Here is a 22,358-nt window from a genome sequence, read left to right as displayed (position 1 = left end):
GATGATCCCTCACCGCACACTAGACTGCCAGAGCACTAGGATATACAATAGAGATACAGATACCCCACATATATGCCATCTTATCTCTCAAGTGCGGCTAAAGAGAAAATGATATTTTCAAGGCAAACTATGGGACTTTCATTGTTCAAGACTTTCTGAAAACTTGCACCAACTTGACACCTTACGTTATACGAGTATAGAATTTCTTACAGAGAAAATACGAAGCCAAACGTTACACACGATCTTTACGTTAAGTGGAATTTACAAAAAAGGAGGTTTACGTTAAAGGAACATCTACTGTAGTTAAAAACAGGGCATGATTAGCCAATGAAAGAGTTGTTTATCTCAAATTAATAAGAGTTTTGCATGGCGGACAATTGAAGAGGTCAAATGATCTTTATTAACAATTTTACTTACATTAAAACCTTGGCTTGCAATTACTTCTATATGCAAAATTTTTAACACACGGCGTAAAATTAGACCAAATATTTGTCTCAACATAGAAATAATTTCAAATATACATTTGACATTTCTCGAAGTACTATTTATAATTTTGTAAGTAAAAAACATTGATGAACATTACAAAATACAGCTTGAAAATAGTAATAAATGTATTAAGTTAATTTAGACTACATCGAGTGTAAATGAGATTAACTTGCCCAAATATTTCTATCACTCACTCTACCACTGAAACCAAGATGTACCAAGCCTACACTTCCATTCATAAGTCTCTGGGGTAAAGTAAGAATAAAAACCTCTTTTTACTGGCTGTCATTTTATTTAGCTTTATATACAATAATTTATAATTTAAGTAATTTAATGTATAATTTACATTCTTGCATTTAGCTTATTACATCATTTTATGTAACGCACTTGTTCCAATGTTATAAGTAACTTTTTAAAGTTATTTATTGCTATGGCGCTCTGGAACTAATATTCGCTTCAACGTACGTAATACAGTTCCTCTAGCCAAAATAAATATTGGAACTTTCTATGGCAAATTTTAGTTGTATAGGCAGGGCAGGCCAAATCTTGACAAGCTCATAAAACACACCATGTGCTTTTATTTGCATTTTCATACTAGTATAAAGTAAGCTCTGGCTACGCCTGAATAGATGATGACAAAACTCACAGCTAAAATGGCTTAAATGCGTCGTGAACCACTTGTTAAAAATCATATATACTAGTAAGAACTCATATCTGTTAATGTCTAGCTGCAATACATTTTAGACATGCTGCAAAAGCTGTAAGGAGATTCTTCTAAGCAGGGATGACAGACCAGATGGCTGCAAATATGGTGACAAACCGAGTGATATTTGTCAGTCCCTCAGCTTGCACAACTGCACTTCAGAGGCTGTCAATAATGTATGCTGCGAGACATGTGAGACATTGAAATCTAGGACTAAAAGCAAGAGATCGATTAACGCTTATGAAAGTGCTTCACTAACAGATACTCGCTTATCGCGAGGTTTCCTCACTACGCAAGAAGATCAAACAAATAAAATGGAAGTACAGGAATATAGTACTCAGGAAATACTAGACACGGTTACAGAAACAAATTTAGAAGCGTATATGACAAAAGAAAGCACGGAGAAGACAGAGGAAAAAGTACAAACAGAGACTACAAAAGTGATAGAAGCAAATGACTCGGCTACTATCTCAACAGTTGATGGGCTTTTCGTTAATACAAAAAAACCCGACTCCATGACTGCTGTTGAGGAGAGGAGTAGCGCAACCAAATTTGAGCTAGCAAAAAAGACTACAGAAACCTCAGAATTGGCTACAGACACTACAACTGATGAGCCATTAGATGATACAAGTTTTGTGTTGGTGACAGGTTCCACAGAAACTGAGAATAGCGATGGCACTGATGAAAGAGAACTAATAACAAAGACTTCGGAGAAAGTGCCACTCTACACTACCGAAGTAACATATTCGGCTACAAGCTCTGCATCTGATGAATCAGAAGATAATACAGAAAGCACTAGCTCTCCTACATTTGTGACACAAACTAATCCAAAAGGTGGCACAGATGAAATGGAATTGGTGACAAAAACAAGTGAGTCAGCTACAGTTTCTACAACTGATGAGGCGTTTCATGATACAAAACTCCCGGACTCTGCTACAAGTGCTACACAGACCGATCCAAAAGATAAAACAGATGAAATTGAATTGGTGACAAAAACAAGTGAGTCAGCTGTAATTTCTACAACTGATGAGGCGTTTCATGATACAGAACTCCCTGACTCTGCTACAAGTGCTACACAAACCGATACAAAAGATAAAACAAATGAAATGGAATTGGTGACAAAAACAAGTGAGTCAGCTACAATTTTTACAACTGATAAGGTGTTTCACGATACAGAATTTTCTGACTCTGCTACAAGTGCTACACAAACTGATCCAAAAGATAAAACAGATGAAATGGAATTGGTGACAAAAACAACTGAGCCAGCTACAATTTCTACAACTGAAGAGGCGTTTCATGATACAAAACTCCCTGACTCTGCTACAAGTGCTACACAGACCGATCCAAAAGATAAAACAGATGAAATTGAATTGGTGACAAAAACAAGTGAGTCAGCTCTAATTTCTACAACTGATGAGGCGTTTCATGATACAGAACTCCCTGACTCTGCTACAAGTGCTACACAGACCGATACAAAAGATAAAACAAATGAAATGGAATTGGTGACAAAAACAAGTGAGTCAGCTACAATTTCTACAACTGATGAGGCGTTTTACGATACAGAACTCCCTGACTCTGCTACAAGTGCTACACAAACCGATCCAAAAAATAAAACAGATGAAATGGAATTGGTGACAAAAACAAGTGAGTCAGCTACAATTTCTACAATTGATGAGGCGTTTAGCAATACAGAACTCCCTGACTCTGCTACAAGTGCTACACAGACCGATCCAAAAAATAAAACAGATGAAATGGAATTGGTGACAAAAACCACTAAGCCGGCTACAATTTCTACAATTGATGAGGCGTTTAGCGATACAGACCTCACTGACTCTGTTACAACTCCTACACAGACCGAACCAAATGATAGGACAGATGAAAGAGAATCAGTAACAGAAACTACAGAAGGAGCACTAACGAATGCTACAGCGGTCACAGGTTCAGTTACGATAACCACAGATGTAACTAGGCTAAATATTACAGAGAAGATTGACTCTTCTATAACTACTGAGCTGACAAATCAAGCAAATAACACAGATAAAACGGAGGCAAGAACAGAAGCAACAGCAACAATGCTCTCAATGACAAGCCGTAAGCATGAAAGTTCAACAAGTCCTGAACTAACAACTGACACTCAACAAGAAAATTCACAGACAGATAAGAATGAGGAGTATACCAACAATGAGGAGCTAACAACAGATGACTGGGCAAGCGCATCAAGAAAAAACTACAGCTATAACATCGCAAATGCAAGCCAAACGACACCTCAATCTTTTGGATCAACAACAGAACAATCAAGCATAAGCAGTCACAGTTCTACCGAAGGTTTACAAGTAACAGAAGATATAGTCAGTGAAGATATCACAACGGTGACTGATAGAACTAATCAAAGCGACATAACTCATAGCGCAAAGCCATCAGTCTCCATGTTACCAGAAAAAACTGAAACGAATAATTTTGGTACTGTCACAGATATGTACACAAACACAGAAACAAGCACAGAAGCTAGTACCTTATCAGCAAGCCATATTACAACTAGCACAAGTAGAACAACTGAAAATCCAGTTATCTCTACAAGACAGACAGTACTGACTACAACAGCGCACCAAAGTTCTCCTGGTGGAGTAGCCACAAGCACTATAGAACTGCCTCCTGCAACAACACCGCAAGCAGAAACTAGCATTCTTCTAACCTCAACAAAAAGCAATGGGACATCATTTAGAACACCTACTTCTACAAAGACATCTACCTCTAGTGTTAAAACTTCTGCTGCTGAGATAACATCTACGAGACCAACAACAACACCCTTACCAACATCTTGTGTGCAAAGAAACATATGGCTGAACTGCGAGAATTTTATTAACACAGCTCCCTATCTTTGCTACAACGATGATGTACTTGACAACTGCTGCACGACATGTGCAAATTACGTATGTTGTATAAATATTAGCTATTTGTGGTATATTGATCAATTGATAAATTACTAATAGAAAATTAAAAATGAGTTTAGTACGAGGGATGACTATGTGCGAAAGAAGTTTTAGTAAAGAGATAGTAAGAGTTATACCATTTGCTGGTCACCTCCAAGTTCAGTATGAGCCAATCTCATTTGAATTAGTTCACTTGACTCTTTGTGAATCTAACTGTGATATGTCTGTAGTATATGATACATGACTGTGATATATGTCTGTGATATATGATATATGTCTGTGATACATGTCCGTGATACATGATATACGACTGTGATATATGTCTATGAGAAATCACAATGCAGGTGGAAGCGGATGTAGATAAATAATAGATTATCTTTTTTAAAATTATCATTAGTACAATAATTTTGAATAAAATAACATTAAAGTAGTAAAAGTGAGATGCTTGTAAAAACTTGAAGCAGTCAACCAACCGGAAGTTTCATTTCATATGGTAACTGATGTTTTAGGAGATTACACAACAAGCTGAGACATGCAGATTTGGTGACGTTCAACCATACTGTATGACAGATATGCTGGATTGCATGAACGAACGCATAAAACAGGATTGTTGCCATTCTTGTTCACCACTAGCTGTAACCACACAAAAGGTGAGATTTGAACCTGATTGAGTAATACTAGTCCTAGTGTCAAACCGGACGTATGAAATGATGTATTGAAATTAACTGCAGATCCATATTAAATGTTCAAAAGCATCTGTAGTCTATTTTATAAGACATATAAACTGGCAGAAGATCAGTAGCCAATCAGATCCAACCTTCCAGCCAATTAAAGAACAATTAAAGTGCCACATTTATGAAAGTTTCACAAATGCAGCAGTCATCATATCTGAGACGATAGTAGCGTTCTTCTTAAGATAACTAAAGGCTGGTTCACACTATATCGTCATGACGGCGTTTTCCTTTCGGCGTTCATCGTCATCATGTGAGCCATAAACCGATGGCATCGACGAAGCAACGTGGATACGTTGAGAAAGTTTGCGACTGTCACACTTTCCCGACATTTCACCAAGCATCAACGACCGCCTTTTTAATGTGAACCACTTCGGTGGTAGTAATTCGCGGTCACAGATAGCGTGATTTATTTATTTTTGTTTATGATACATAGTTGCCGCGAGACTAGTATTTGATTTAAGCACGCTGAAACAAAGAGGTTTCTTTGCGAAAAATGAGAACACTACATCACAGAGTATTTGCTGATGCAAACACGGATGGGTTTGTGATAGCGGGAACATTGTTATCATGGATGATCACCAAGGTATTGTGACATCAACGCTGAGATATGGCGATATAGTGTGAATCAGCCTTTAAGTGACTAATCAAGCGAGCTTCATAGAGTTGGAGACTTCTGTTTTCTTTCATTTGAAATAAAATTCTCAAACTTCTCAAAATTTCTTCACCAGCTTTTAATGAATAGAAAAGATTAACCTTTAGTTTTATGTCATGGGTTTGAATTCGACTAAATTATTTTATACCGACAGAAAATATTTGTAATTTTGTATCTATGTACGAAGCTAAGGTCTATGAATTCTTATTCAGTTAATTTCCGTGATTTTATAGCAACTATCAATGCTATTAGGGAAACTGAACGTTTATTGGATGTGGCTTGAATATTGTTGCAGATTCTATTCTGACATCTAAATGGGCCATGATTGCAATGACATTCAGTTTCATTTTAATGGTTTTTGAATGATTTATAACAAACTTTTATGATATCCTTGCTTATTGAAGGTTGCTCTTTTTATAATTTTTTACAAATTTCAACTAAACTGCTTGTGCATTATTTGACTTCCATGACTGTAAATAAAGCTTCCATAGAATAACATGGATTTCAAATAGTTACCCAAACATCGTTTGTTCTTCAAACTAACACAATGAAGCTGAGAGTATTGAAATTTTAACAAAAATTGTAACAGAAATGGCGGGCTACCCTTGGTAGTAAGAGTTCAAGTGTGAAAGCGGGAATATTCACAAATTTTGTAAAAAGTGATACAAAGCAAAACACTCGATTTTTATTAGGTCTAATTTTCTCATTAAAATAATTCATAATCATTTAACATGACTGTGAATGAACAGTAACCAAAGTCAATTACAAACACCAACCACAGTCATTACAGCAATGTGGTTGACTTTCTATTCAACTAACTGGAAAACCTTTTGCTAAGTGCACTCTACATTACTTTTACATTGGTAGTTTGTAGATTTAAGATTGGGCTTAACAATTTTTACAAATACAAGTTTTACTACTAATATAGATAGGGCACATAGCTAATGAATTAAATATTTCAGACAGACATTGCTCAGGAATTCAAGTCTAATATTTGTCACCGTGTATCATTATGACTAACATTAAATTGCTACTAAGATAGCTTGAAGGTCAGTAACTTTTATAACTAGTCAATCGTCGACTTACGATCACCTCTACATATAACAAAAACTTTTAGCAAATACTTCTCTCAGTGAGCAAACAAATGTTTAGGATACTGCGTGTGACATCTTTTGAAACATTGCAGCTTTGTAAAGCAGTACATGTGTGCACACTTCCTCCTCACACAGCTACTTCTACTTTACTCAAATAATTTTAATGTGTCATAACTCCCTTTTTTATATGTCAAATTGTTGATTCTAAGCAGGCTAGTGCGAGTGGTAGTAGTGGTGAGATGGAAAGAGGGAAATGCTTTTCTTAGAACTAAAATCGCAAACAATAGAAAGACACGAGTAAACATCTCATAAATTTTTTAAGAAATCTCCAAAGCCACCTAATAGGTATCGTGAGAGAGAAAGTAAAAGTTCAAATGCTGAATGTGATAATTAAAGATAATATTTCAAATTTTTCAAGTAAAAGACAAAAAGAAAAGTTGTGATCACAAGAAACTCACAGAGTGCAAATTAGACAAGCTTTGCATCTCCATCACCATCTCTGCATAAGCACCAGCTGTCCCCTTATATCACAAAGGCTACATCTCTTTTTTTCTGTCTTTAACGCAGATACAATTGTGACAATAAAAACTTTCTATCTACTATTAATTTTCTTGTTTTTTTATATAATTAAGTTTTGTAATTTAGGTTTTTACATAATGTATTTGTTTCAACGCTGTATATAATTAACTAATGTATTTATTATTAGATTTTTGAGCTGTGAGAGAAATTAACTGAATAATAATGTAATTAATTGATCTTTCCTAGAAACTGGACAGTTAAAACTAATTGATTTTTCCTAGAGACTGGACTATTAAAATGCTGTCGAGTAAATATTTTAATTGCTGATGACACAATAACTGACGTGCGTCCAAAGCAAAACCTGGATTGTTCATATTTAATGCTGTATCAAACAAAGGATTTTGCAAGGGATGTTTTTGTAATATTGAGAAGTTTCATAAATACTGCTCCTGCGCAGGCATGAAAAATGGTTTTAAATATTTCCGAGCAAAATTAGAGGACAGTTATTAAACTTGTAACAAATTTCACAAAATGTGTAAACTTGGCATAAATGCAATAAAGCTTTTAGGTTGAATATTGGAACTTCGCAATATTTCCTTTCCACCTACACCAATAATACATATTAAATCACATTATTTCAGGTGACCACACAGAGATTCAGCAGCACAACGAGCCAACAAAGCTTTCCAGCAGAATCAACATTAGACCCCATTGGGGTGACTTCTCAGGTCAAGGACTCGCCATTAAATGGATATATAGGAGTGCTAATCGTAGTTCTTGTCGCTGTCGGAATCCTCATAATAGTACTTCTTATCATTATCTGCGCTTTACAGCGTCATAGTGGCAGCACGCAAAAATATTATCCTTCACATGCGAATAACGATGAAATGACTACCACAATATGACATATTTTATAATCACATGGAATGTTTAGGTATTTTTACAAGCCCAAATAAATTTGGCCCAATTTTTCTACGTGCATTTAATGGGCTATTTTAGGTATACAAGAGTTATTGGTCAGACCATATTGTATGCCAATGCAATCTTCAGATGTGTTTTGTTAGAATATTTACAATATTTCCGAATAAAACTTGATTCTTACCTTGAAGAAGCACATACATGCATACATATATATACATGTGCGGTCAGTGTTGAATTTTAGGTACACTTACCTTAAATATATTATAATTAAGGTGTGCATTGATTTAAGGTAATTGTACTTAATATAAACCAGGTTATATATACCAGCGTATATATGATGCCAGTACCAAATCATAGGTATGCTAACGATTTGGCTCCACAAAAACAACACATGACTATTATGTTCCATCAGTCTTTAAACAGAGCTTTAGCTTGAGGACAGCCCATATAAGCCTAGATGCAAAGACAGCCTCTTATAAACATTAGAACAGAAATGGAACACTAGATATCAATAAAGGCAATGAAAGAAAAGAGGCAATCAGGACGCGTGAACGTAGCTGAGCTTCTGGATGATAGTCTTGCTGAATTCTTCAAGGTCTCATATTATTTATTCATGAATATATAATTATAATTTACAATACCGCGCTCTTGAGATATTCCTTCATAATTTCTTCCATAAATATTTGAACTTGGGATTGATAAGCGGACACGTATAATTGTATTAGCCACTTAGGGCCATGGTGACAATGCTCTTGGCTGAATACATGATAACAATGCTTGGAAAAAATCTAGAAGCAGGAAATAATGAGGAACAAGGAAAGTTTTCATTGTTAAACCAATGAGCAGAGGCTGATCTCGTTAGTTACAAGTTGGATCCAATTTCTCAATTGCTTACATTAATCACTGTTTGTGTAAAGCCTGTTCAACAGTTTCTATCTGCGTATTCACCATTATTGGCACTCACATCAAAACCTCCAATCAAGCTCTTTGGTTCAACTAGCTAAATTAACACAATTGTAAAATTTCTTGGGTGAAATTGTTGTGATTCAAATATCGTGTGAAATGTAAAACTAATAATTGGGTAATCCAAAACCTCGATGTTCGATGTTATGTTATAGCTTTGGTTTAACAAATCACTTATCCATCTTCTGATTTAGGCAGAAATAAACTTGAACTTATTCAAGAGCTATACATTTTTACAGGTTATCTAATAAGCGTAAATAGTAAAGAATGAGAAGATGGATGCTCTCATATTTATATACGTGGAATAGCCAGAACCAGCAAACTTTTACACAATGTTTTCATGGCTAGTCATGTTTTTTTAATTGCGGAGAGACAGGACTTGTTGCTGAATTTAAAACTGATGCGATAGTGTTATATAAGGGTAGACAAAAAAGCCTTGTATTCTGTAGCAAGCCATAACTAAGACTTCAACTTGATAACTACGAATCAACATGCTGAACCGCTGGTACAGTTTCTTACTTGATTGCTATTTCTTAACCAAAAAGGAATTTCATAGGAATGTTAAAAAACAGACCTAAAATTGACATTCATTAGCAAATGCACATGATATATTAAAACAATTTTATGAAATTAATATTATGAATTATAATAAAATTGTTTGTAAATTTTTACAAATGTAGAGCAATGGCTGATGTAACGCCTCTACTTATCATCACTAATGCGGATATTGATAATACTCACAGTTATTAAACAACATAAAATAAACAGTAGCCAAGATTAGCTAAAGGTGTGACCATAAGACACAACAAAAGCTTGAAAAATATTCAATAAAATAGCTAAAATTACTATAAAACCTCTATTTGAATGCCATGACGCTCTATTTCTCAACATTTCTCCCTATAATGGCGGTCAAATAAAGGTATCCTTCAAATGGAGGCTGGCGTTGTATTTTTCAAATAGCTCGTCAGAATTTTGGGAAGATAAACTAAGCCTCTTTATGGGCGAATCAAATGGTTGCCTATACTTTGCGCTTTTCTTTGGGCGGAGCGACACTGACTCTTTTATATATGAGAAACCTGCTAACTCACCTCCCACTTGTTGTAGATCTCTAAATGATCTCTATTGATTGAAATTACCCTGTGACGACATTATTGCCTTTGCTCTGCTTTGCAATTTGTTGAGCTTTAAATTTGTTATTTCCTAATTTTGAAGACATATTTTATTACTGCAGTTAACAATGTTGCATAAAAGCTCATTGAGCTCCTTGATATGTTTGCTACAGTTGACAGTCAAAACTGGCTTTTTACGCGCAATAGAAGAGGAGTAATGAGCATTGATCCATCATAAGCTGCGTTAAGATAGCTGCAAAGATGCTATCAAATAATATGCTATAAATTGGCTAGCTAAATATGCTATAACATTTTTGAAACAAAAATATTTGCATTATTTGCTCAGCCTTGATTCTTCATTCTGATTGTTGCTTTTGTTTGAAACGATTTTATCCTCTTACTGTTCAACACCTTCCACAAAGTCTTCTGACCTCAACTCTTCTTCTGCACTGCTAAGCTAGTCGATATTAACGCCCAAACAATTTTTTATCGAAGTCACACTTTTACAGCGTGCATTTCGCACAAATAGTGAAAAACTTTTAGCCGTATGGGCGCTAAGCATAACTTTTAGCCTAGAACTAGTCGTTCATATACCATCGTAAATGGAAACCATTTTCTCAGATACATAAAAGTATCATAACCATATTAAACAAGGAACTACTATTAGCCTGATACAGCTATTAATTACTTCTATGGTGTTGCATTCAAAGTTTTAACAAGCAAACTGAAAAGCTTCAGAGTTTGAAAACGGACTTCGATGCGAACAGAAACAATAAAAACATTAATTGTTATTGCTGTAACCTAGTCATTACTAGCGCGATTTTGTGGACACTTTTCTACTGACCACTTGCAATCATAGGTTCATACAGATCAAAGATTGTCAAAGTGGCGACCAAATGGCGATGGCGTTCAATTAGCGCCCGTACGGCTAATGGTTTTTCATTAGTAGTGTGAAATGCAACGGGTAAGAGTTTGACTCGGCGGCCCTCTATTTTTCAACCCTTCTCCTATAGTGATGGTCAAATGGAGGCGACGTTCAAATAAAGGTGGCGTTCAATTAGAGGTTTTACAGTAGCTAAAGGTGTGACAGTAAGACACAACAGAAACTTGAAAAACTGATGAGTAAGCGACGGTGTTTGAATGGGAAGTGACAGACACATAGTTTTAATTGGCTGATGCCATTATTTAATATTTTCCGCTATCATAGAACTACAATTCAATGTCTTTATAGCGTTGCTTATAATAATTTGATGCTTAGATAAAAACCAGCTCTTCAGTTGTAACCATCAAAAATAGCAAGTAATTAGTTATATTACACGTATATACACATTAATAGGTTATAACTATATAACATTAATTATAGCAAGTTATCATGAGAAAAAACGAAGAATATAAAGTATTCCACTCACAGGCATGTCAGTCATATTAACTCATAAACTGGTGAACAAAACATGACAAATACTTGAACAGCGTAAAAGATTTTATCTTACTATCCAGTTTATAGTAAGGAATGTTAATTAATGATGATGGTTAATTATGGTTTAACCTGAAATCAACAGAATCAGCTTTTAACCTAAAATTTCAAATAATATTTTCTCTTAGCATATTAATGGCACCATCACTAGTTATGCTCTTTATTTGTTCAATTTTGAATCAGAATTATAGCTAAAATTTATATAAATTTACAATAACTTTCATTTACCTGAGTAGCAATAGTTACACTCAATATCCCATGATGCGCTAAATTTGTAATAGATTTTAATAGATAAAACCTGTTAACAGATTTCTAAGAAAAATTTCCGGAGATCTCTAACTACCACGAAACTTAAAAAACTAATTTGCTCAAAATAGAACCAGTATCACAATTCTTGACAAAATTGCTGCGAAATAGTAAACAGTAAACACTAAACACAAGCCTATAGACAACACACTATCCACAAACCAATAATTTGGAATATCGTGCAACAAAAAATAGAAAGACATGTGACAAACTGACAACTGTGGCAGCTATGGAAATATAAGCGGCTGAAGACGGGTAAGAGAGTAAGAGATAGAAAAGAAAACCCGTCAAACAAGCAAAGACACCCATATATCCAAAAGTAGGAAACCAGCGCAATATAAATGTTTGAAGGAATACTACAGTAATTGGAAAAAATCGCTGTTGCAAAACCATATTGATACGATGTTGATATACTGTAAAACCCTGAAAGAATAGTCTGAGAGTGTAAATAAAACAAAGCCATTAAACTCTTTATTACTACAACCTTCAATTCAATATCTTGACTTCTCCGCAATACTATTAGATTACCAACTTTTATAACACTTTTGTTCAACTCACTTAATAATTCCTGATTTCTGTCTTTTCATTTTTTTTTGTTTTTTTCTGGCATGTAATGAAAAACATAATTTTGTTAATTACCAAATACCAAAGAAAAGTTATACATACATATAAACTACATGTAGATGTATAAACTCCGCAACAGACAATAGTCTGCTCATACACACCTCAGTACACATCAGTGTCATTAGACTTCACAAAGACTCTATACATGATATCTTTCAAACTGCGTTACATGTATGACTAGGGAACTCACCTCTGGAGCAACTCCTGCTGTTGAAGAGTAGAGATAAGAAGAGGGAGAACGAGGGAGAGTTGAGACAAACAGGTCATTTTAAGCTGGCTAACTAACTCGCCGATGAGCAGCAGAATGTTGGCTTTGACAGCGCATGGCTGATCTGTGTCACATGCCTGGCAGGTCTGGATCAGCAGCTACACATGGGTACATAAGAGATGATGAATAAATACTAAGTTAAAAATATACAGACCTTTCATATAATAGCTCTATACTCAGATGTATACATGTATGTGTTCCGATGTATGCAGTTAATGCAAACACGCTTATATGAAGAAAAGACAGTCAGTAAAAATTATAACAGAGTAATACTGACAAACATCTGATAAAAGTCAAACAAATTTAGTTTCATAGTATCAGAAAAACAAAATATTGGAATACTGGGAATACTAGGACAGTTTTAGTCATATCTCTATGATATTTGATCGGATGGTTATTTGAGATAGCGGCTTGTCAGATAGCTAGTTTTAATTTTGGTTATCAAGGCATTAATTAACTCTTGTTGGCTGACGCATTTACAATAATATTCTTTGTTACCCAATTCTACCACCTATGATATTATAAGTGAATAATAAACGAATTAAAGTCAACATTTTAGTATTTTCAGTTCCAAAACATAAAGCGGGCTTTTATTTGCCTGTATACATTGAATCCTAAAGGAAGCCTTTTATTTGCCTGTATACATGGAATCCTAAAAGAAGCCTTAACCACATCTTTTGAAAACAATGTTAAATTAGAAACTTTTTGCCAAGCAAGCTGACGGGCAACCTGACTGCACATAACAAGTTTTTACTACTACATTAAAGCAACTCATTGTTCAAGAGAACAGTGACATCCTAAACTGTAATGGAATATCTCTGTGATGAATTGTATACAAGTATTGCTGTGGGTAGCACTTGCCCCTTATCGATGTTTGACAGTTTGCAAAACTGTGTAGAGACAAATAAAAGGACTATATATGATTTTCACAGTAATATAATAATACGTCACTGAACCAGTTTTAGGTAGAACTAAATCCAGAAGTGAATCAGTGTTCGTCTGCAGAGTTGAGCAGAGATGAGCTATCCAATGTATTAAATGAAATCAATAATCAATAATAAACATCTGAAACTCAACAATCTTTGCAGACATAGCTATGCTGCCAGTATTATTGCCAACTTGACCTGCACAACATCCCTTCTAAGTTCAAAGCGCTCATGGCGGTTCAGGCATAACACTGATTTGCAGAATTCAAATCTCTCCTACATCTGCCAGTCATAGCACTGGCCACCCATCATTGCTAGCAACAGAGTGAAATACCTGGGAGAAGACAGCTGTGTGCGTGTCAGCCATGATTCTCGCTAATATCTTTAGACTATAAAGAGCTGTCTGTCTGTTGGTTGTATCCTCATTATCTTCAACAGCTGTACTCTGTCCAAAGGCTATAGACTGGATAGTCTCTACTAATCCCTCTAGTGATGAAACCTAGAAAAAACAAACAGTTCATGTGTCATGAATTTACATGTACATCAGTCTGAGTACATGTAAAGTGTACAGTGTACAGCCTCTCCTAGTGTACAGAGATCTTATGCCTCACTCAGCCGAACGATTTAAATAATAATAATGTTTTAAATCTAAATAAATGTTTTTTAATTTAAAAACACATCGAGTTATTTAATCAATTATCACTTACGTAAACAAAATGAAGACATAAACCATAAAAAGAAATAAAATAAAATATTAAATACAGAACGATATGATAGAGTTATCAATACATCAATAAAATTATGAGAGTTGTACAAGAGTTTGACTAATGCTATGGTAATGCAAGCTGTTAGCTACTACAGCAAAGGTGTAATGTTACAGCTACTTACAACCATGGTAAATCATCGCAATACAGATTTTTCAGCATACAATATAAAATTTGAGCAAATACTTGGCTCAAGACACAAAGCAATTTCCAATGCACAATGTTGAAACCTTGAAGCTTCACAGTTTTGTAAGTGAATGTGATGACGCTGAAGATGAAAATTGAAATGTAAAACAAAATAGAACAAGAATATGTAAGCCAAGTTGGTTTATGCTTCGACTAGTCCAAAGCTAGAGTAGGTTATGAGTAGGTAGGTGTCCTGCATCGGCACACCTACTCTTCTGCTTGCTTGTCTCTATGGTAAACTAACAATAAAAACCCCTTTTTATTTATTATTTTTCATTCATTTAATTTTGCATCTCTCGAATATAATTATCTACGGTAAATATTAAGGAGTCATCATAAGTATGTAGGATATGAAACAAATTAAATGAATTACCAAATCTTTAAATGGAATCGCAGGGAAACACCGACTCGCGATCAGCTCAATAAGAAATTAAAACATGAAATTTGAGGAAGTATTTCCCTCAACATACCAAGTAGTACTACTTCCAGCATTATAATGCCCAAAATTTGTCCAAGACACTACAGCTTTGAAACCAAAAACCACGAAAGTGGTAAAAATAAAACACAAAGACAACAAAAATATAGATATAAAACTAATTTTAACTATCTAGTGTAAGTTAGAGTATTTGTGTAGCTCCTTAACCACTGAACATGTACATCCCCGAGCTTAAACTTCCATTCACGTGTCTCTAAGGTAAAATAACAGTAACAACCTCTCTTCAATGGTTATTACTTTATTAATAGAAATAGTTTTACAAAAAAGTAGGTTTCTCCATTTAGTTTGTATCATAGTTTTACATAACGCATTCGTTTTAATGCTCTATGTAAACATTTGAAGTATTTATCATAGTTGTCGGCTCAAGAACAAATTAAAACAAAATTCAACATACACGTATGATCTATTTAAATGTATGATATAAACATTTTACAAACTTCATAGAGGATGAGCTATTTTATATTTTCATTCAGACCTATTTAAATTTCAAACCTACTTCTGTCAGTCTCCCCATTACGCAAACGTGCATTCAAATGCTGCAAACTATGTACTCTCACTGCTGCTTACGTGATACGTCATACATGTGACTAGAGCAAAACATTGTGAAAAATGCTGTTTTTATGCTTCCAGTGCAGCTAAAAACTTGAAGATTCTGCATGTGCAGTTTCTGGAATATGTAAAAGGTTTGGTAAATAAAAACAAGTTATGATGTACTATAATATTAAATGTACTGTAATATTAAACTAGGTTAACTTTTACACAATTGCGAAAGCGGTATAGTATTGCTTGTAATAAAATGCAACGACATGCACTAGATATACATTTCTTACCAATGCGATTCAGGAGCAATAAAATCTCACCTATTTGGTTATTTTTTCTGAAGGATTTTTTTGTGATAAATAATTACCTTGAGCAAAAGAACATATTGAAGATAAAAAGCATTGCCAAAAAGCATCTACTTTCTTTCTAATTCGCTAGCTACTTCGCATTTGCCCTTGACCTTCACTACTACTCGTGCATAAGTGGGCTGAATGATTACACATGGTTTGAAGAGAAAAATTACCACGACTACAATAGAGTTGTCTGCCCCATAAACATTTTTGCTCCGGTCAAACCTATTGCATACAAACTAGGTCTGGGAACAAATTCGCCAGTAGATGTTCTCCCATACAAAAATAACAAAACATTAGATACGCATGTGATCATGGTAGATATCTATCGAGCTGATAGGGCGGCGAATATTACCTCCTCACTGGTGAGAGCCGTTTGAGGCAGCCTGTTGTTAAGGAGATCCATAGCCTTGCGGCGGATCAGGGGCAGCTCATTAGAAACTAGACTAGTGATGACTTGGATGAAGGCAGCACTTGGCAGCAAAGCATTCACCTATAAATAGAAAATGCCCGCATAGCATGCAGATTATCTGTAGTTATACTAATACTTGCTAACTCCACATCTATTCATAGAACAGGGGAAAGAACTTCGAAACAAGCAGAGTGCGCACTCTTTGTTGCGATCAGTAATGGCAAAGAATAATAGCTTCAGAAAGAAACACATGTTAGCCATGAGGGACATCAGCAATACTGTTAGCTTCTCTGATACATAGGGCAGCAACAGACCGGCCAGTTAGCAGCGACATTCGCAGCAGCTATTGATCCACATCACGCTCAGAACGCTTTTCACTGATCCTAATCGTATAGTTATTCTATTCAGAGAAGACTGATGTTAGATAGGTTAATAATACCTTTCCTGATGTTAAATGGAGTCATTTTATCAAAGAGTCAACAATACAATAATTTATATATTTCTGTAGATTGTGTAATTATCCTTAATAGCTATAGTCAATAAGATGCAGCTGACTGATGCGCTCTATCAAACTGTAGCCTGCCATAAAGCACGTCAATACATAGCATACTACTCTGGTCTCACTTGTAAAAACCCTGTAAGCCCAACATCTATATTATTATAGTCTACATTGTCATTGTACGTGTGTACGTGTGTACGTGTGTACGCGTGTACGTGTGTCTGTTATCGAGCATATATTCTATCCATTTCATTTTTTAGCCAAGTTCATCCAAACTTCACACGCATGTGCTCCGAGCCTTCCACCAGGTTCGTTAAAATATTTGGTTTCCCAGCTCCATCGGGTTCCTGAGAACCAGCCTTATAAATTCCCAACTGTGGACAAACTGATACAAAAACAAAGAAATCCCAGGCATCGATGGGCTTTCTGCTAGTTTCTTACAATATTATAAAAGTCACACTTGGCAAAAGATAATGCGTAATTCCAGGGTTTGCAAATATGACCATAGCAAAAACCCGGCATCTGGTTTCAGCTGCAGGTTTTTGCATAGGGTCAAGTATGTGTAAAGGTGTTTGTAAAGGTTGAACGGTGGGTGTACTTTGCAAAGATCCTGTAATTAAACATATACAGGATTTTTATGTAATAGTATAAGAAATAATATTGGGTATACGGATTTTTATGTAATAGAATAGGAAATAATATTGGGTATACAGGGTTTTTATGTAATAGTATAGGAAATAATATTGGGCATACAGGATTTACGCAAATAAGGGTGGTACTGGCGTTACTTTTACCACAAACCTTGTCAATGATCTCATAGGCTCTGTGTAGTAGAGCCTTCCAGAACTTAGCAGTCGTCTGCTGAACGTGTTTGACAGTCTCCTGTGCCAATAGACTAATATAGCGCAGACATGTCTCCACTAAATTATTGAACTGTGTGGTGCGGTCCTCATCCTCCTCGCTGTTCACAAACTACGGAAACATAAAAACCATAGGTTAACTACTGAGGGCAATGAAGAGAGCTCAGGAAGTGGCTTTAAACCTATGATTACTGTTAAATAATTGCCGTTGAAATATTCTGAAAAGTTTTAATTATTTAATTTATTAATCTTAGTGTATGTCTATTTCGAGTTACCTCTGTCTATTTTTTATTCTTCACTCACTTTAACAGTTGACCACACGGCCTTCACTCACTCTAACAATTGATCACGCTGCCTTCACTCATTTTAATAGTTAATCACGCTGCCTTCACTCACTTTAACAGTTGATCACACTGCCTTCACTCACTTTAACAGTTGACCACGCTGCCTTCACTCACTTTAACAGTTGACCACGCTGCCTTCACTCACTTCAACAGTTGATACCACTGCCTCACTTGTCACTTCATGGAGACACGTCTCTAACAGGGCTACTACTGTACTCGGCATTTTGCGCACAGCTGTATATGATACAACAGCTTTGTAACTATGCTTGAAGATCAGCAAAATTTTGAAGGAAAAAATACCGATAATAGAATGAACAAGCCAAAGAGTTTCATTTGATAAGTGCTCAGTAAACAGGCACTGACCTGTTCGATGAAAGCCTTTGACGAAAGAAGAGAAATGATGAGTCCAGCACTTTCATATTTAAAGTGCCTCAGTTGTTTATCGGTGTGTACAGTTGCATCAAAGAGGCCATCGGCTGATCTCTTCTTACCTAGTTAATCATTGGACGGCAATAAATGTAGGCACAATAAGCTAGAGAAGATGCTTGTACAACATGAACAATATGTTCCGAGATTGTTTACATTATAAGGATTTTATGTTATACGAACAGTAACATTATAGCAAAATTCTCTAACCCATACCAAAAACATCATAAACTCATCCCATTGGTCCTTCAAATAAAAAAGGCTAAACCTAACTTATTAATTTAATGACTGTACAATAACTGTGGTACTATTGGTTTGCATCAAACCACTACCTCTTTTTTTATAATTTTTACTTGGTTTTGGGTAATAATGATAATATAATTTTTCGTTACGCTAAGGGGAACGCACACCTTCAACGTAAATTCAAACTGATTTTTTCACTTTTTCTCTAGACCGCAAGTGGCTAGAAAAAATAAAAAATATTATGTCTAAAATACAGTAAAACAAAAATCTATGCTTAGTATCGCAAGAGCTGTGTCTGTGTGTCTGTATGCCAAAGTTAGAGGTTAGGATAAAAAATTGATTTCATCAAGTCTACTGTACATAACGGGATTTCTTCAAGCTTTGCTACTAAAACTGTTTTGAGTGTGAACAGAGAAATTTAAGTGTCTAGAACATGTTATGCAAATGCTTATAGCTTTTTATCAAAAACAGTTTTTGTTATTTCTTAGTGTTGTACCAGTCTTGCACTTGTGAAAGATGACATGCTTCTATGACATCTTTCACAAGTGTCATAGAAAGACACTTGTGAAAGATGCCTTTGTCCTGCTGCTGTTAGCTGTTTTTGGGGCTTGCGCAACACTAGCTGGGCTACAGTGCACCTATGGCTTCATCATCATTATCTCGTACTCAGGTTGAGTAAATTTTGCTATAGTTTTTCAGTTTTTTCATCAATTTGTATTTAACCTGATATATTTACTAATATGCAGTTTCTTTTTCTGTATTGTTTCTGTTGATAAAAATAAACACAAACACGCACACACAATACCCAGAGATTTTCTAATGTATGATTCGGCACTGACAGCTTGCTATTTTAAACAGGAGTAAATAAAGTGCATGAGACAGGCACAAGGAAATGACTATACAATCATAATAATGAGCAGCTCAGCTGTCAACCAATCACTGGACATTCGGTACTTGCACAATCCTGTGACTGAACATTTGATTCATGCAACTTCATACCCAGTTAACAATTACCATTCATTAAATAAAATAGTTATCAAGTTTATTCGCAGAAATAAAATTTCATTTGTTTCAAAATTTGTACTAACAGCTATAATGCGATTTTTGCGATTGCGACTCATGGTTTCTAATATCTAAACAACTTGAGAAATTAACCACAGAAAAAACTCTGCTTTACATCCATGACTCCTTGCTCGACTCGATGAACAAATGATGAGACTTTCACCCATTGCCTCCCATATGGGGATTTCATTTGGCTATTCAAAAGAGTATGGCTGGCCCTTCATGACTCATTCACATTCTGAGAATGGATAAAAATATTTAGGTAGTACAGAGGGTTCATGACCTGTTTATGAAACATGTTATAATATGAGCTCGACGAACCATTTATAAAATTTCAATGACGCGTAAGATACAGCTCAGTGATACGAAGAATTGTCTGCTACTTTCCTGATGCTAGAGTAAGAGAAGACAATTCATAATTTCTTAGTAACGGGCAACTGTTTACGATGCATGTCAACTTGCTTACATGGATATTATAAAAATTGGCTAACAAAATGCTTGAACTTCCGTGCAGATAAGTATCAACCAAAGTGATTGTTCAAATGCCAAAATATAAACAGAGTGGCTAATAAACTATCTCACGTAGCGACATACTGAAGCGAGATTGAAAGATGCACGAAATACTTTTCCATCGTAAGACCTGGTTTTCTATTAAGATGTAAAGGTACCTCATATCCTAACTGTGGGAGTGTCAAGACCAGTCTTGTTGTAATACACAATAACAATAAACAGCCTTACTTTTATGGCAAGAAGACTGACTAACCTTTGCCTCTTGCAGTCAAGGGCTGTGTGGTAGAGGGGAGGGAGCATAGAAACTTGAGCATTCGTGTACATCCTTCCAGCTGACTGTTTATAGAGAACTTGGCAAACAGATGCACCATGAATGTCACTTGATTAGATTCTGTCTACAAATGATGAAGGAAGATAAATGTGTGCTTGGCTTAAATTGAGCTAGATTAGGTACAGACTAGGTAACTAGGTATAATGGGCCAGTCATCAAGGTATAATGGGCCAGTCATCAAGGTATAATGGGCCAGTCATCAAGGTATAATGAGCCAGTCATCAAGGTATAATAATAACTGTATAAACCTTCCACTCGGGAGTCTCAGTAGCTTCAGGAATGGCGATCGATGTAACTAAGGCCTCTACGCAGAGAAACGCACAAATGTGCAGATACTGAGAGTCGCCCACTGCCGTCAGCAACTGCTGGAAGAGAATCAGGCGTCTATGTTCAGGAATGTGAGGGAAAGCGTCCACAAACACTCGGATGATGCCAGTGACGGTACTCGTGGTTGACTCGTCTGAGACCTAAAACAGGAAGTATTAACATTCATAAATTGTTACAAGTAATCGGACATGATTTTTGGACTGCATTATAGAGAAGAGGTTCGACTGTCTGTTTGTCCCGGCAAATATGGACTTACCTACCATGATCAGAAGTTCAGAGATAAAAATAATTTTGTTACAAGCATTTTCTCGTGACAGTGACAGTTTTTGTGTTACGCTGACCTTATTCATGGCCATATTGATGCTGCAGTAATCTTACTGCTTTAAGAGCTTCTAGATAGAATTTATGAAAAATGTTCTGCATTTATGCATACCGAATAGCTACTTTCAAGGTCATAATGGGTTGCTACCATCTATAGCTTGTGATATAAGTCGGTGAGTGTCGACTTGGCTTTTAACTAGAAAAGCTTTACTTGCTTATAAAGTAGCCATTTATAACAATTAAAAGGGCTGCTATGGTGTACTTATCCTGCAAGGTAAAACCTCCAAGGAACGGAGCATACCTTGATGATCTCAGGTACAACTGTATCAAGAGTGTTAGTTATTATCTGGAAACTGTAGGCATCATCCTGTCTCATAATGTTTGCTCCCATGTAGGTGAATATGGACATCACATGGTGGAGGACAAGGTCCTGTAACGAAGGCAAAAGTCAAGCATGAAAAATTACTTGTGGTAACGCATGTTGAAAAAGGTAAAAACAAGTAATGCTAGTAGAAAGAGAAGAAACAACCGGAAAACAAGGGTATGATAAATAATATACAATTCTCACGGGGTAAAGCCTGGCAGTGGTTCTCAAAAGGAGAAGGGCCTGCTGATGAGTTTGTGGATTCTTTGAAGTTCGGATGCATTGGACTACAGACTCCATGTTAAACTGATCAATTCCCAGCAGCTCTACACGACATACAATTGAGCTAGAACCTTTGAGAAACCTTGAAACCATTTGATATCTCACAGATGACTAAAAGCCAGAAAAAATAAAAACCAGAAGTGTCTATGGATTTTCAAAGAAACACTAATCGAAAAATATGTTAAACGGTGAGACACGATACAAACTGCATGAAATTTGTCATCTTTGATGAGCAATGACTTTAAAATATTTGTGATATGTTGCTCTTACAACAAGTTATAGAATTACATACATTTATCTAAAATATATCAAATTCAGCTTATACCATTACA

The 22,358-nt window shown here is 35.6% G+C and overlaps 2 protein-coding genes across 4 annotated transcripts in view; one reads left to right on the top strand and one right to left on the bottom strand.

Annotated features, from left to right (window-relative positions):
* Positions 1-22,358, bottom strand: part of LOC137385672 (HEAT repeat-containing protein 1-like) — a 68,154-nt gene that overhangs the window by 17,131 nt on the left and 28,665 nt on the right. Inside the window, exons 21-29 of the mRNA XM_068072192.1 lie at positions 21,949-22,097; positions 21,682-21,810; positions 20,981-21,199; positions 20,655-20,796; positions 18,524-18,651; positions 17,754-17,928; positions 16,401-16,501; positions 14,044-14,208; positions 12,706-12,881 (exon numbers count right to left, since the gene is read on the bottom strand). Of these exons, the coding sequence (XP_067928293.1) occupies positions 12,706-12,881; positions 14,044-14,208; positions 16,401-16,501; positions 17,754-17,928; positions 18,524-18,651; positions 20,655-20,796; positions 20,981-21,199; positions 21,682-21,810; positions 21,949-22,097 (1,384 nt within the window). The remainder of the gene's footprint in view (positions 1-12,705; positions 12,882-14,043; positions 14,209-16,400; positions 16,502-17,753; positions 17,929-18,523; positions 18,652-20,654; positions 20,797-20,980; positions 21,200-21,681; positions 21,811-21,948; positions 22,098-22,358) is intronic.
* LOC137406529 (syntaxin-7-like) overlaps positions 10,279-22,358 on the top strand; it is a 383,065-nt gene continuing 370,985 nt past the window's right edge. For all 3 annotated transcript variants that reach the window (XM_068093131.1, XM_068093122.1, XM_068093139.1), the window contains exon 1: positions 10,279-10,290. The gene's annotated coding sequence lies outside the window, so the exon portion shown is untranslated. The remainder of the gene's footprint in view (positions 10,291-22,358) is intronic.

This window comes from Watersipora subatra, chromosome 1 (genome assembly GCF_963576615.1).
Source record: "Watersipora subatra chromosome 1, tzWatSuba1.1, whole genome shotgun sequence".
NCBI lineage: Eukaryota > Metazoa > Bryozoa > Gymnolaemata > Cheilostomatida > Watersiporidae > Watersipora > Watersipora subatra.
Note: the sequence above shows the minus strand (reverse complement) of the source record. Positions and strands in the feature narration are given on the sequence as shown.